Raw genomic sequence first — 15,861 nt, 5'->3', positions numbered from 1 at the left:
CCCCCCCTCCCTCCATCCCTCTTCCTCTTTATGTATAACCATCCTTTTCTTCTATTTTATCATCCTTATTGTTTTTGTCGCTCTTCTATATTGATAACATTAATTGACAGTATTAATATTGCGTAATGCAAAATTACATCAATTATAGCTGTGTAGTTCGTATGCACGAGAAATTTTATGTCTGTACAGAATCTTTATGATATGCAAAACTTGTAAAAATTGACAATGCTGGTTAAATAGAAAGGAAAATCTCGTAATGTAAATGCTTTCGCTTTTATCTGCCAATATATGTGTAAGCAAGATAATCGCTACTTCGGGTTCAAGGCCACCAAACTGGTTTCTGAAGCTGGTAGAGATTATATGGTTGCTTAACGAATCTCGAACTAATGTGGATGCAGCGTTATCACAAAAAAAGTAAATAACCTTTTACTAAATAACATAAGAGTAGTTTCAATAAGATAAATAAAAATTCAAAAGTAGTAATTTTTATTTATTTCCTTATTCATACCAACAAGTAAAATCGGTTATAAAATAATTAATTTTTAAGTTCACATGTATTAAATAATTCCACATATAATTCAAGACATTTCCTTCATATAACGTTCATTATTTTCTTCGTGCCCGCATAATTAAATATGTTATCAAAACGCATCCTGATCATTATGGAGATCGATCTGAATAAATCCGATAATAAGTGTAATAAAGTATTAATTTTACTTACTGCAAACGACCGTAAAAAGAATGGCGATTCGTGTAACAATCCACCGCATGATCAAGCACTTTGTAAACGGAAAATTAACAATCGTTATCTGACACGTTTTTTCATAGAGCTCAATACTTATTCACTACTACTGTGATCCACACTGGTTGCCACGAGACTGGGATTACCCAGCAAAGGAAAGCAAAGTGTGCGCATCATCTTACGCGCGTGTGTGCGCGACCATACGGCAAAATATGTGTTCGATGTTTTGAATTATATGCTGTAAATTTTATTTAAATAATAAACATACAAAATGACAAATACAATTATCGCATACATGTGGACATATTTTCAATCTGCTTTAAAACAATTTTAAATACATCAGGAGAAACAATACATCGGGAATATAATTTTAAATACATCAGGAGAAACAATACATCTTTACATAGCTTAAAAATCTTACGTCATCGTTATTCTTAAACTCACAGAGAATTGCACAAAAATAGTAGCAGGAAACTTACAACTTTACATGAAGTACGTTTAATAGGCAGTTAATGGAATAATTAAAAAAAAAAACTAAAAATTACTTGATGCATTTCATAAATGTATTTACTACAGAGAGAGGCAGAGCCAAATGATTGATATATGATACATTCACATGTCATTGTCCACGGTTTCCTCTCCATCATTTTCCGCAGGAAGTTGCTCCGTGTTACAAAATGCATATTCCGGAAGCGTCGCTACCCATTTTAATGAGCTATGTTAATTAGTTAAGGTAAATAGAAAAATTCTCATAACAGTAATTTGTTCGAAAGGATACGTATTTTCTGAAATTTCAGTGTCTATTATGTACTGCAGAATATATTCCTTTTGAAATTTCTCTACTTCCTCTTCGCATTCCTTCCAGTCTAATGTCTCATGCATACCATCCGTTCCATACCTTTTAGCATAATATTCATAATGTACCTGTCAACACATTTATTCCTTAAATATTTTTCTTCTAAAAAGTTAAATATTTAATTGAGTTTATGATCAATCAAGCATGATATTGTAATATTTCTTATAACTTAGCATTGTATAATCGTGCAACCTATGATGTAATTATTTAAAATTTTTCTTGGGTAAACAGGAATTAAACTGAAATTTAATATTGGTATAGCATGCTATTGAAAAATTTCTTACATGGCACAAACATAATCCTAAACTTGGTGCAATCGGTATGTCTATTTTGCGTATTTTAAAGGCTTCATTGATTGTTTCTTCAGGTATGATATTCCTCGCCACTGCGACTACAATCGCAACCATTTTACGGATTTGGTGTAGCATAAAACTTTGCCCTTTGATTTCTAATATCACAAATTCTACATCCTTTGAAACAAAAGTGTCTACACAACGAAAACTGATGATGTAGCGACGTGCACGTGGATCTAATGGCCTCCTGGATGGGATAAAAAATATTTTTGCAATAGATATTCCAATAAATATAAGTGCATTCCTTTAAGGCTATATTACTTACGTTTTTGATGTAAAATTATGGAAATTGTGAGTACCTTCGAGAAGTTTTAAAATCGAGTTTAATCTATTTAAAGATTCTGTAGATAATCTATAGTCAGTACATGGTTTTCCATCAATAGTTGATAACTGTTTGACTCTCTCGTCAATATCAATTTCTTCAGTTTTTAACAAATTCTGATTTTCCAATGCAAATACAAAAGAAGGTATGATGTATCTATAAGTACGTGCGTCACACTGGTTCTTGCTATTAAAACCTTTTGTCACTCTTTTTATTCCAAATACTCTGATTACATCAGGTAGGAACTGATTAATTATTGTTTTATCTGGATTTTCTGCTGCAAAAAATACATAATATTTAATATTAAAAATTATATAACATAAAATAATTAATCTAATATTTTATGTATACATTTTTCTCTTATTGTTTTGAAATTAAATCATAAATTGAAGAGATTTTTGATTTTGTAAAAACCATCCTAATTTGAAGCATGCTATCATAAAACCATTAACATTTAAACACTTCGAATTAAACTAATAAAATACTATTAAAATACTATTAAAATACTATTAAAATATTATTAAAATACTTCGGTAAATATTTGTAAGAATTTTAATGTTTACACAAGATTAATATTATTAAAATATCTTACGCAGCTTCAACGAGACAATTTGTCTAATTGCTGACACTCCTTTATCTGTACGCGCAGCTCTTTGAAAATTGATTGCACGTAAATTTTCAAAATGTTCAGTGGTTATCAAATTTGCTTTTAATAAAGCATTGACCAAATCTTCTTCAATAGTTTTCACACCAGGATTTCTTTGCATTCCGTAATAATTTTTACCAAGATAGCCCAGCATAATAACGTAATTTTTTCTTTTGATTCTTTCCACTGCTACTTCCCCTACTTCTGTCTTTTGTACTTTGATTTCATTTTCATTGTCACTATCTAATATGGATCTTTTATCACCACGTGTAATATTTACATCAGATTTAATTAAAGATGTCATTGACATAGTTTTGCAACTATTTAAACCGTTATATATTTTATCTAACTGAAACTTTACCCAATAGACTGTAAAAGAGTTCAATAGACGATGTTTTGTCTCGCGCAACATTGATAATCTGTTTTCTAATTTTTACGCTACAATATCAATGAAATTCTCCCTTTCTCGAGGAGAATTTTTTCAAAGCTTTACATTAATTGTATTTTTTTTAAATGCACAATTTCAATATATCCACACTTTAATTATATTTAAAATGAACAGAGTAATGTTGTAAAAGGTTATGTCTTTCTTGCAATTAAGGCCTGGAATATAACACGCCGTACGTCGGAGTTGTATATCGGAACACAATCGATGGTCCAATGAGGAGATCTCATTCTCGAAAAATTAATATTCTCTTTGGGCCATTGGTTGCGTTCTGACATACAACTTCGACATACGACACATTGTGTTCCAGGCTTAAAACTGGATTTAAGATGCGTTCGGAAATTCACATTGTGCGCACATTACTAGACACCAACTGTTCTGAAATACCTAGGCTATTGTAACATCCCTATTTTTTAGGGACGCATTGGATTGGTGAAAAACTTCAGTGAACGCGCCAATGATCATGCTCCGTTATAATGTATTTTTCACTATAACGTTCTAACAGGAAATCGTTTTAAGAAACATCTCTTTAAACAGACACTAGCTTTAATAATCATTCTGGGAAGCTTCATGATTGCTGTAAAACATATAATAGCACAAATTAATTACGAATATTATTATCTTAACTTAATTTTATTATCTTATATTATTATCTTAACTAGGCTACTGCATTTCTTAAATTTGCCGATGAAATCATGAAAGCATCGCCTCGAGAACCAGCTTTTCGATATGCCGCTTAATACCTTATAACGCATAGCCTTATGGCTAAGTGAAACGGTGAATCACGAATACGCGGAAGAAAACACGCATTGTGAATTTGAAAAACCACAAGTTCCGTCATAATAAGTGTGTACGGAATAGATACTTGACGGGAAGTGTATGTTTCTTCTTCCGTTTCTTTTGAATAAGAGTGACTATTCGTCGGCTTCACCGAACAAAGGCGAGCGGTAATGTTTGGAATCAGAGATAACGCGCCGGGATAGCCATGCACTTTCCCCAAGTAGCACGTAAACGTTCGANGCTTTACGTTCACTTGGTTTGGTTACATTCAAACAAAGTGGGAACGTTCGAAGAACATACGTTTTAGAACCTTTAATATATATCTTACGTAGCAAAAGTGTCGCAGTATCACAATTATGCTGCTCTGTTACATATTAATATCTTTTAGCAATTAATATATTTTTTTTAATAATTTGTTATAAATAGACATAATCAAACTTTAAAATGTATATATTTTAATTAAAAAATAGAATTGTAACAAAGCAGCATAATTGTGATACTGCGACACTTTTGCTACGTAAGATATATATTAAAGGTTCTATAACATATGTTTTTCGAACGTTCCCACTTTGTTTGAATATAACCAAACCAAGTGAACATAAAACGAACGTTCCTCGAACGTTTACGTGCTGCTTGGGTAGATAATGACTAGACAGAGTTTGATATTGAAACATAAGTATAATTTAACCATAATTTCGATGTGCTGATTAATATAATCCTGCTAGTGGCGAAACAGTAGCTAAACTGTATATTTTAGAAAAGACAGCGTCATCTGCTACCATATTTTCTATCCAATGACTAGATAATAAAAATTGATTAAGAGTATTTAGCTAATCACGAACTAGTAACTGGCTAGAAAACTCATCTAGTTATTACTATCTATCTACTAGTTTTGAAATCTAATCTGATAGACATATTTTTGCTCGGGTTAATAAAAGTGTAGTTTAACGCGAGTCTCGGCTCTCCAAGTCTCGAAAAATCCGGGCAGTCTTGATTAATTATAGACGACGTGCTCTCGTGATTACCGGATTCGCTTAACTATATGGCTCGCAGATAATCATTCGTACAAACTGTAATTGCGTACTTTGCTACGTACAAAAGCATTTGCAAGAATAACCAAATATATTCGTTATTCTCGTTCAACGAACGATTTTTTTATTGTGCGACTCATTCGCGACTATGCGAAGTTCGGCATCCCGAACTTCCATGCACTGACAGGCATTTTCATGAACAACATGGATGACTACTTCATGATCGAAACCGCGAAAAAGCATATTATAAGATAAAAAAATATACAAATAAAAATGACACGTTTTTTTATTGAAATGATGTAACATTGGTTTATTTTATTTCGTTTGCATCAACATAATTTTACTGCAAATATTCTATAGACGCAATAGTTAATTTCTACAGTAATTGGTCAAAAAATCATTGAAATACGGATCAGTGATTAGTCATTAGTATTTTTCCTAATGATTATCAATAATACCTTTCTCTAGGAGTAGTAAGATAAAATAAGTTCAAAGTTAAGATTAAAGACGAAAATCTATCGTAAGGACGAACTATAAGTATCATTATGCATTGAATAAAAAAGAAATATATTTAATAGATAATTCTCAGTTCTGTTGGAAGTATTCCGGCCATGCAGTCCTCTCTATCCAGGGGATGTAATGATAAACTCGAGTATACACTCCGGGTACGATGCTTCCGCATAGTCGTCCAACACTGGTGACACCGATTACATTGTACATACAGTCGTGAACCGTGCTGAAAACGGCGAGAGGTCCTCCGCTGTCGCCCTAAAAAAAAACATATTACACAAAATGTACTGGCTTCGGATATAAATTTACTAAATTAAAACTTCACATTCTCGTGCAGATAATAGTAATTAAAATTTAACTGATTCTCCAGGTTTCTTAATTTTTCGATGTCTCTCTGTCAACATTTTCCAATATCGATCGAACTTTAACCGGCTTTCTTTATATTTAGATTTAGAAGAAAAAAACAATTAAAAACACAGTTGAAATCAACCGTTGGTTGCAAGCAGGAACTGAATGAAAATATCGTTCCAGTTATGGTTCTGGTCCACTAAAATATTTAATAAAGGTTTCTGTTCCGGTTTCGGTTTTCTGAACAATGAAAGTACCGGTAAACCATTTAAATTACGGTTTTTTTTTATTCCGGTTCTTTAAACTTGTTTCCTAATTGAAGTTTTCATTGACTTAAATTATATATATATATATATATATAAAGCGAACGTTCCTCGAACGTTTACGTGCTGCTTTGGTAGATAGTGACTAGACAGAGTTTGATATTGTAACATAAACATAATTTAACCATAATTTCGATGTGCTGATTAATATAATCCTGCTAGTGGCGAGATAGTAGCTAAAATGTATATTTTAGAAAAGACAGCGTTATCTGCTACTATATTTTCTATCTAATGACTAGATAATAAAGATTGATTAAGAATATTTAGCTAATCACGAGTTAATAACTGGCTAGAAAACTCATCTAGTTATTACTATCTATCTACTAGTCTTGAAATCTAATCTGTTAGACACACTTTTTGCTCGGGTTAATAAAAATGTAGCTTAACACAAGCCTCGGCTCTCCAAGTGTCGAATATATATATATATAACATATACAATAATATATTATAAAAAATAATAATATCACTTTTTCATTGTAGATGGCATTTCTTCACTATTTCTATTTTCTGCTCTTAACTTTTTTAGATATATAATATTGTCCTCGTTATTTATAACCTTTTCCTAACGGAACATGTAAATTATATAAATTCTGGGAATATTCGGAGAATACCTTGATATTCTCTGAGCTTTTTCAGAATATACACGTTCCGTTAAAATAATTTATACAATTCAGGATGATTGTCTTTTTATTTATCTCAAAATTGTAATATATTACAAAATTGTAATATATTACATAAGAATGCTAACGGACTATCTAGACGTCCTTGTACTGAGTTGTAAATATTGCTCTCGAGTAGGAATTTTAGATGCTTAACCCTTAGCTGACACACGGGGTTAAAAGTACCCCAGAGTGTTTTTGAATAATGAATGCTTTTTCATAGTTGCGCGCCAAATTTGGTTCTGTGGCGTCACCTAGTATTAGTCTAGACTTGACCCAAGGTGTTTGTGCAATAACGGTAGTTTAGTCAAGCGTCATCTGCCGTAGAGAGCACGTTAAAAATCGGGGTTCAAAATACGTGTGTCAGCTAAAGGTTAAAGGGGAAACAATTTGATAGCTCGAATAGTTTTACAGGATAGTTTTTCTAATGACTGGCATAAAAAGCAATTAAAGGATCCGGATATTTCAATGTTTTTACGAGAAAAAGAATATATTCTTCTGTTAATCCTCTTCTGTTTAATATCGTACTTGAAGTTTATTTTCTATTTATCGCAATAATTAATCAATATTTTCCTTTTCCGTGAGAAATAGAATTTTATTATAAAAGGAAAAAAACGATTATTTAAAATTACAAAATAAGAACCGAAATAAAAGAACCGCACATCGAAAAAAATATAACGGTTCCGATTTCGGTTCCGATTCTGTAGGCTTTATAAAATTTCGGTACGGTTCCGGAACAAAAATACCGGTTTCTATAAGGTTTTCGGTTTCAGTTTCGGTTCGGTCCGGATCTCTGGTTGTAAGGGAACGACTTTAGAAAGAATAGATTCTATTATTAGATAAAGATTCTCTATTCGAATCAAAATTAAACATATTAACTAAATATATATATATAAATATTAGCTAAAATTAAATTATAAATGTTAGCTAAAAAATATATTACCTGACAAGTGTCTTTTCCCAATTCTCCCGCACATATTTGCCAGTCATCAACAATGCCTAATGCAAGCTGGGGGCTATCCCCATCGTAAAAGCTCTCATTGCAAGATGCTTGTGAAATCAAATTAATTGTCACTTTCAATAGATTATCTGAACCCGTTTCCTCGGCTGGAAGATAAAACAAAGCAAAATTACAAAGCTATAATATAAATTATATTTGCGTGAAATAAATATTTATTAGGGGCTTAATGTTTTTTCGTCCTTTTCTTCTTCTTCGAGGTTCTTTGAGATCTTAAAAATGCTATTTAAAAGTCGAAATTTTTGCACCTTATTGTAATTTTGAAATATTAATGTGTATTCTAAACATCTGACATCAGGCAACGATAAACATAACCTCCAAAAAACATGATGGCTGACAACAAGCTATATATACGACATTGTATTCGTTATGAATTTCAATAAAGAATAAACGCTGCTAAAGCCTACAAATTAATTTGTTTTGTTTTTAGGAAAGATCTTATTCCATAACACTTGCAAATATTAATTTAGATATTTTAAAGATGGCGATTTTTATATTAATGATCGAGTTCACATCGGTGAGCCGCGTATTTAAGAAAATATATTTGCACGTGGCCAAGACTATAAGTAACATATAAGTGCATTAGAAAGGTATCTGCAAAAACGTAAACCACGAGCCTGATTCGTGTTGTTTACGTTTGGCCCGATCTATATACTACAAGCCTGACTTGTGTTTCTTATGTTTGGCTCGAATACCTTAACACGAGTCTCACACGATATTATAGATTAAGGGGTTAAAGTAAGCCTTTTATTTGATTCTGTAGAATAACGCGAAAAATAATGTCTCTTCCAGGAGTCAAACCTGAAAATTTCCCACTTGCCGGGCAGGACGCTTTTACCAATTCAACCACTGAGGCTTCAATATTACTTATCGTAATACTAAAGCTTTAAGATGTTAAAATATAAACAGACGCTTTTTCCACCAGCTTATCAAAGAAAAATTCAATATACAGGGTATCCGATATTAGGGTATCAGGGAGAAAAATGTTTTAAACAAAAGTTATAGGGTTCAGAGGAGGTCATCCGATGGTGACCTTGTCTTTGTCACGGATATCTTTTTTAAAGTCATTTGAAGGTCAATTTTTATTTTTTAAATAGAATGGCCTATTTTTGATGTCAGAAATCGATAGAGGAAGAAATTTTACGTTAAAAACATGCAGCAACATGTTGGGTCAAATTGACTCTAAAGAATCACTTCAAGATAAAAAAATGTTCACTCCAAACGCATATCTCGAATAGTTTTTAGCCAAATCAAATTTAATTATACTATTTTGGAAAGCTCTTGAGGTAATCTAGGAGAATACGCAATGAAAAATATTCCATTTAAGAAATTGAAGGTGACCTTTACGTGACTTTCATACGATTATTCAAGGTCAAACCGATGACACCATTTTATGGTTCCTTCGAAGCTATATAATTTTTGTCTATTATATTTTTTTATAAAACTCATATTTTTCAAAATATTCTAGCGTCCTGACCTTTTTGTTACACCCTGTATAGGATTGTGCACATTGCGACTTTTGACCCTGTGGGTTTTACGGTTGAAACAATCCGAGTAGTTTAAATGTTAATTAAATAATATGTCATTTCATACGTATATTACAATTATATAAGATTTATAATTCTTATTTTTTGAGATCACATAATTATAAGAACGATATTTTGTTATTTTACCCCAATCGACTCGTCCCCATCCAGTGGCAATTGCTTTGCCGTCACGACCAATATCAGGCATGTCAATCGGGAGACATGCTGGCCTCACCCATGCGGTATAATCAACTGAGGTTTCCAATTTCAACACTGCTATGTCGTGATATGCCGATGGGCGTTTGTAATTAGGATGCGTTATCCTTTCGATAATTTTGATCGTTTGCGGCTGTGTGCTATCATTTGTTTGTAACAGATTCAAATCACCAATTCGTGCCCATTTTGCAATTCCCCTTTAAAATGGATAAAACATATCAAGATAAGCACATTGGATTTTATAGGAAAAACGGCTGACGTATTATGTCACATACATATACTTTGACTTACCAGTCTATGGTATAAGTGCAATGAGCAGCTGTCAGAACGATCCTTTTTGAGATTAGACTACCACCACATTTCCACACTATACCACTTGCGCCAGCATCGTATCCAATGGCCGTCATATGCGGAAATTCTTTCGGTTCTGCTTTCTTACCTCCGACGATCAATTTACGTGAAGTCTGGGCACATCTCGAAGTGTTCACAGGAGTTCGATCAAGTAAGAGTGTAGGTGGTGTCTCTAAACCATAAACAGCTTTCGCGTTGTCCGCACATACTACATTAAAAAAAAATAACTTTAAAATAAATATATTAGATATTCCGGTTAGTTTTGAGGGCTCACTATAGATGGCTGTAGCTACAAATCTACTAGAAATATTTTGAAACTTGGTACGTCACTTCAAAGCTTAGGCATTTCTACAAATAATTGTTCACGTCATATGTATTCGATGTGAAAATATTTGTCTTTTTAAGTTCCTTTCATAAAATATTCCATTCCACAAAAAAGGTACGACCTTGGGGTTTTTTCAGGTTGAAAAAGGATTAAAAAAGGGTCTACTTGAAGCACCTCTTTCCAATCCTCCACCCCTTTAAAAAGGTAATTGTTCGAAATAATCAAGTATTTCTCGGTTTTTCATAATTTTGAACTGTTTCCCAAATATAGGAGATAAGGACAGACTTTATAGACATCCTATATAGCCGGCATATAACATGTATGAGTTTTTAAGTCACGTTTTATATAGCGTGAACATTATTTGCACATTAGTTATATGTCCAATATCTTACTTTATATTAGGAGGTTGCATTGAAAGCCGCTGATCATGTTTAAATGGCTCTTGCTGCGTATGCCGTGGGCAGAGACTTCTATTATGTCATTTTGAAGTGTGAACATTTCCCGTTAAAATTCAATCAACAGACAACCTTTGTTTACACATATGTTTTTTTATAACAGAAAAATGCAATTTTTTCAGGTTTAATCAGGAAAATATTTTTTCTGATTTTTTTTCAGATCTATCTGATTTTTTTTCCAGATCTATCTGTTCCAATTTATAGACTTTTTCAGAGAAATGCAGAAAATTATTTTCTTGGTGAAGCTTTATTCCCACGCTTTATTCCCACGCAACTGTCCATTACGTACAGGAATAATAGTAAAATAATGGATACGATATATTTGTACTATACGATATTTATGTGTAAGAGCCATGACATATAGTGATGTGCAATTCTGGGTGTTCACGGAGCTTGCAAACACTAACGCAACTGTTGCACTACTTCAGAAAGAATATCATTTGTAGCGCGTAATTATGATGTAGCACACTAATGTAATGATGTCGATGCGTTTGTTAGCACTAACCTTTAGCTCCGCGAACTTTTAGTGCTTAATAACATTTCCCCAAATGCACTCTAAGGGAGTTATAATCAGAAACGACGGTACAACGCAGTAATTGATCTGTTCTTTTTAGCTGCACTGCTGGAATAGTGCATTAAGTTAGAATGAGATAAGTATATTTTATCTCACTCTAACTTATTGCACCAGTTCAGTAGTGCAGCTAAAAAGAATAGACCAAACGTTACGTTATACGTACGTTATACGTACTACCTTTTTTTTATCAAAGAATTAATTAGAACTGCTTACTTGCTCGCGCTAATGATCCTCTGCTGCCGTCGGATATCCAAGGTATTGGCGTGTTTGTACTTTCTGTGCTTGTGGTCGGTTTCGATGTCGTCACTTTAGTTATATCGTTACCCGTTGGACAACAAACTATCGGTTCGAAGCCCATAAATCCGCAGCTCATTTTTGGTGTATGGCCGGCTAACAGTGCATCGTAAACTGACGGGCAATTCTTCAAGATTTTACATACCCCTGCAGATGATCCCTCCGGACTATCAATCGTACATTTGTCTAAAAGTTGCAAACAGATTATTGGCGAGAAGTGATGAAAACTTTCCTTAACACTTTGATGATTGCCATCATATATATATGTGATTTTATTTTTCCAACAATTTTTATTAAAAAAAAATATTTGTCGATAATATTAGGTTATCCGAAAAGTTCGTATGGGTTTTAACAGATACTTCTACGAGCATTATCTAAGTGTTTGAAATATCTATATATCTTTTAATAAGTGACATTTCAACGCGTAATTTAATAAATGTTTAATTGTAATATATACATGTAAATTTTCGACGAACAAATGCCATATGCATTTTGTAATATTATAGCGTTCAAAAAATAGTGCTGCACGTCGAAAATTTTTCTCATATTCTTCAAAAATTAGCAACATATCAACTTCCATATCAAATTGAGCCATGCTTTTCAAAATTGATAACATGAAAACCAGTTTAGAACTTTTTACCCTTAAAATTTCGTAAAAAAGAAAGTATAAAACTAAGTTGAGATCATAGACTAGAAAAAATAATAGAGGAGATAGAAAGAAAAGAAAGATATAACATTACAAGTTGAGATAAATAGTAATTCGTGAACAAATATAAGATAACACAAAATAATAATATAACAAAAATAATATATTAATATATAATATTAATAAATATTTTTAAGTTATATTAATATAATATTTTCTCAATGGAAAATTTAATATAATATTTAAGGTATTTGTGGTGTAGAAAAATACTCGATTTAACTTTTGAGTTAGAATTAGGTCTTTTGTAGATTTTTTCCAAATTTTCAAAGCATTTCTTTGTTCATGTTTATTTCTTTAGGAAGCAACATCAAGTTGCTATTTTCCTTGATAACACGAACTAAAATATTTGTTGGAAATAAATTCAAAAGAAGTGGTTCTAATTTGACAACTAAACTTAGCAACAAATTTAATAGTTTTAGTTACATAATTTTCCATAATTTTTTAAATGGCATACCATTAGACTTAAATGATGTTTTGAAGAACGTGAAGTTAGCTTTTCCAATTCTTTAATAAGATTTTATACTAATGATTAATTTCTCAGAATTATTTATAAATATATATGAACGATTTAGCTATTTTGTTTAATTGGGCAGATTGTTATAAGTAGTTTCCTAATATTTTTTAATACGAAAAATTAATTATAATATATCGATTTAAAAAACAATTCTCATGTAATATAAACTGACTTCTTATAGGAATATCTTTTTGTGACATATATCTAATTTATAGAATAGTAGTAAAATATCAGAAAATATAACAATTAGTTCTGCTCTGTTATAGCTTAAGCGTAGATATAGGTGATAGATTTGAAATTTTAAGCTTTCACAGTGTATATAAACATTCGATGTGGTTTACGAATTGACGCCGCGTCTTTCGAGGATCGATCTGAAACTGTTTTAGGTCGATCTTCACCCTGAAAAAATGAACTGAAATGATCACGAAACAACGAATTCTCGAAAGATGCGGCGTCAACTCGGAAGATGTATTGAACAAATCAATAATAGATTGTGACCTCTCAATCCTATTAACAGAGATCATGCTACGGCGTGTTCGAAAATATCGGCTTCTCTTCCGACAAGATACGTCTACAATTATCGTGTAATAAATTACGATATTGACGATCAATTTGCTTGACATACTACAGGAAGTGATGATAAAAATAACCGCGTATTCATCCTTGATATATTTCATAAAGCAGTTCTCTAATTTTCACGTTTAAAGAAACGGGATATTACTTTATTTAAATTATAAAAATCAATGCTTATAAATGTTTCTGATATATTATAACGCGATACAATCTCATCACTAAAGATACCTTTTATAAAGAAACTATAAAAGTAATAATTATATATATAGCTAATACGTGACACAACAAAGTAGAAATAAATATCGTTACTTCCTAATAACGAGACATAAAATTGCTACTTTTTGCAACTTCAATCTTAGAATTATTAATGTATTTTTTACATATAAAATTATTAATATTTAACGATCTCTTTTACTAAAGAACGTTGATTTTGAATGGTCTTTCAATTTGCCAAAAAGAAGAAAAAATACTCGATTATTTCACTTATTCCGAGGAATTCGCATACTTTCAACGGAAAAAAGGGAAGAAATAAAAAGAGAGAAACGTGATTACTCACCTCCAATATCTTTTCCATGCATCAGTGACAGGTTTAACAACAGTAATGTCAGTAGTATCCATGAGACAGTCGACGTACGAGTTGACATTCTTGATAATAACCTTGATTGAAACTACTAGTCCCAGGGACCTTCCGCACAGAAAGATGTATCTCGTCTGACTCGTTCACTCGCTCACATCTTTTTACCATTAATTTTCCTAGTCCCCACCATGTCGCAAACGATGGAAGTGGTGGATCGTGAGATCATGTCGTGTGAGCCTTTTCTTTTTATTTCTCATGCCAAACCGTGCCATTGACGTGCGTGTCTTCGAGGAAGGCTTCCGTTTTGCAAATATATTTCGAAGTAGAACTCTATAACTTTGCGAATAAATTATCAACGCAAAATGATTAATGATGTTATCGCGCGAAGTAAACATCCTAAGATATTCACGATGAATTCAATTTACAAAGTTTTTGAAAGAGAAAGAGAATAACTTGTGCAAGTAACTGTGTTTTAGTTGTCGCGGATAATAATAAAGATTATTTGCACAAAATCTAAAACCTTGCTAAAAATATAGGGTCGAGTCTCGAATTGAATATAATTACAATCGACTTTGATTCTTAGTTGAAATATCCAGTTAATATTATCAGACATATATGATTTTATACTTATATATAGAAATCAATTCAATCTTTAACTTTTACATGCGCTCTAAAAAGACAACTCTTATTCGCATGTGGTCATAACTTTTATGATTTTACTTTAAATGTGATAGAATTCATATGTAAACGAGATTATTTAAATGAGCCTATGACTATTTTTTCCGATTTATATATTTTCATAACATTTCATAACATTTCATAACATTTTTATAACATTTCACATTAATAATATATATTTACATTTCTGTATTATAATTTATTTTCAGGATATTTTATATAATGTTAGAGTGCCGTGAGAATGATAAAGAAAATAAAAAAATTTAATTTATTTTTCATTAATAATACGGAATACTACTTGATATTAGCATTAAGATATTGACGTTAAAAGTTAAATTATATTTGGTTTAGACATTACATATATTAATTTCGTTATCTACTCTGAACAGAAACGCGATTATTGAGGCGTTGATTGAACAAATTTTGAATGCGGCATTGAAGTTGATTGAAAAAATTTTGATTTAATGCATGATAGAAGAATAAAGAAACAATAATTTACTTATATTAAGTGGAAATTAATCGTTTCAGTCAGGATGCAAAAATGTATGACTATGGAATATATCCTGATTATACAATCGTTATTTCCATAATATGAGTCTGAGTAAATTACAATTCCCTCTGATGTTAAGAGTTCTTTCATAGTTATAGGCATCACATTAATAGCTTATTATCGCTTGTACTATCATCGTGCAAAGTTTAGTTAAATTATATTTATAGGCTATATTTTTATCATTTTGTTATGAAAATTATATATGTATAATAGTGGAAAGACTTATTATAATTAAAAAAAATTCTTTCTTTGTGATACGATAACGAATATTAATGCACAACAATACGCACATTGCACAGTGCTACAACATACTTCACTACAGTCACTTTCAAATTACTGCAAAATTACTGGTTACTAATAATAAGTTTCATTTCACGATAAAAAGCTGTTATGTGCTTTTGAAAAATATCGAATCGGTTCGAAAAATAATCGTCCAACGAATTATCATGTTTCCTGATCAGGGAAATTAATTATTAATTAATTATATAA

The 15,861-nt window shown here is 31.6% G+C and overlaps 3 protein-coding genes across 4 annotated transcripts in view; all 3 read right to left on the bottom strand.

The window, feature by feature from the left end:
* The window catches only part of LOC106751905 (limulus clotting factor C-like), a 27,382-nt gene extending 26,204 nt beyond the window's left edge, over positions 1–1,178 (bottom strand). Inside the window, exon 1 of the mRNA XM_014633160.1 lies at positions 722–1,178. Within this exon, the coding sequence (XP_014488646.1) occupies positions 722–770 (49 nt within the window). The 5' untranslated portion in view covers positions 771–1,178. The remainder of the gene's footprint in view (positions 1–721) is intronic.
* Positions 1,179–1,277: 99 nt separating this feature from the next.
* LOC106751907 (tRNA pseudouridine synthase A, mitochondrial) lies at positions 1,278–3,592 on the bottom strand. 2 transcript variants are annotated; one of them, XM_014633166.1, is made up of 6 exons: positions 3,281–3,298; positions 2,866–3,162; positions 2,217–2,550; positions 1,883–2,138; positions 1,521–1,666; positions 1,278–1,457 (listed from the first exon to the last, which is right to left on the bottom strand). In XM_014633166.1, the coding sequence occupies exons 2-6, from the start codon at positions 3,071–3,073 to the stop codon at positions 1,355–1,357; spliced, it is 1,047 nt and encodes a 348-aa protein (XP_014488652.1). In that variant the 5' UTR covers positions 3,074–3,162; positions 3,281–3,298; the 3' UTR covers positions 1,278–1,354. The 2 variants fall into 2 exon arrangements, with proteins under 2 accessions (XP_014488652.1, XP_014488651.1); XM_014633165.1 differs by having other exon boundaries at positions 2,866–3,592.
* Positions 3,593–4,714: 1,122 nt separating this feature from the next.
* LOC106751837 (serine protease persephone-like) lies at positions 4,715–14,268 on the bottom strand. Its single transcript, XM_014633029.1, has 6 exons — positions 14,124–14,268; positions 11,694–11,960; positions 10,067–10,334; positions 9,707–9,972; positions 7,959–8,122; positions 4,715–5,943 (listed from the first exon to the last, which is right to left on the bottom strand). The coding sequence occupies exons 1-6, from the start codon at positions 14,209–14,211 to the stop codon at positions 5,761–5,763; spliced, it is 1,236 nt and encodes a 411-aa protein (XP_014488515.1). The 5' UTR covers positions 14,212–14,268; the 3' UTR covers positions 4,715–5,760.
* Positions 14,269–15,861: the final 1,593 nt, after the last annotated feature.

This window comes from Dinoponera quadriceps, unplaced genomic scaffold (assembly GCF_001313825.1).
Source record: "Dinoponera quadriceps isolate SergipeBrazil2010 unplaced genomic scaffold, ASM131382v1 scaffold316, whole genome shotgun sequence".
Taxonomy (NCBI): Eukaryota; Metazoa; Arthropoda; class Insecta; order Hymenoptera; family Formicidae; genus Dinoponera; species Dinoponera quadriceps.
Note: the sequence above shows the minus strand (reverse complement) of the source record. Positions and strands in the feature narration are given on the sequence as shown.

Bases quoted from the DNA above. Each gene is read 5' to 3' on its own strand.
- LOC106751907 (XM_014633165.1), bottom strand. From the start codon at position 3,331: ATGTTGCGCGAGACAAAACATCGTCTATTGAACTCTTTTACAGTCTAT. The intron at 2,551-2,865 runs GTAAGATATTTT...TATTTTTTGCAG, and splicing joins AATTGTCTCGTTGAAGCTGC to CAGAAAATCCAGATAAAACA. The intron at 1,458-1,520 runs GTATCCTTTCGA...TAATTAACATAG, and splicing joins ACTGAAATTTCAGAAAATAC to CTCATTAAAATGGGTAGCGA.
- LOC106751837 (XM_014633029.1), bottom strand. From the start codon at position 14,211: ATGTCAACTCGTACGTCGACTGTCTCATGGATACTACTGACATTACTG. The intron at 11,961-14,123 runs GTGAGTAATCAC...TGCAACTTTTAG, and splicing joins GCATGGAAAAGATATTGGAG to ACAAATGTACGATTGATAGT. The intron at 5,944-7,958 runs GTAATATATTTT...GTTTTTTTTTAG, and splicing joins TGGGAAAAGACACTTGTCAG to GGCGACAGCGGAGGACCTCT.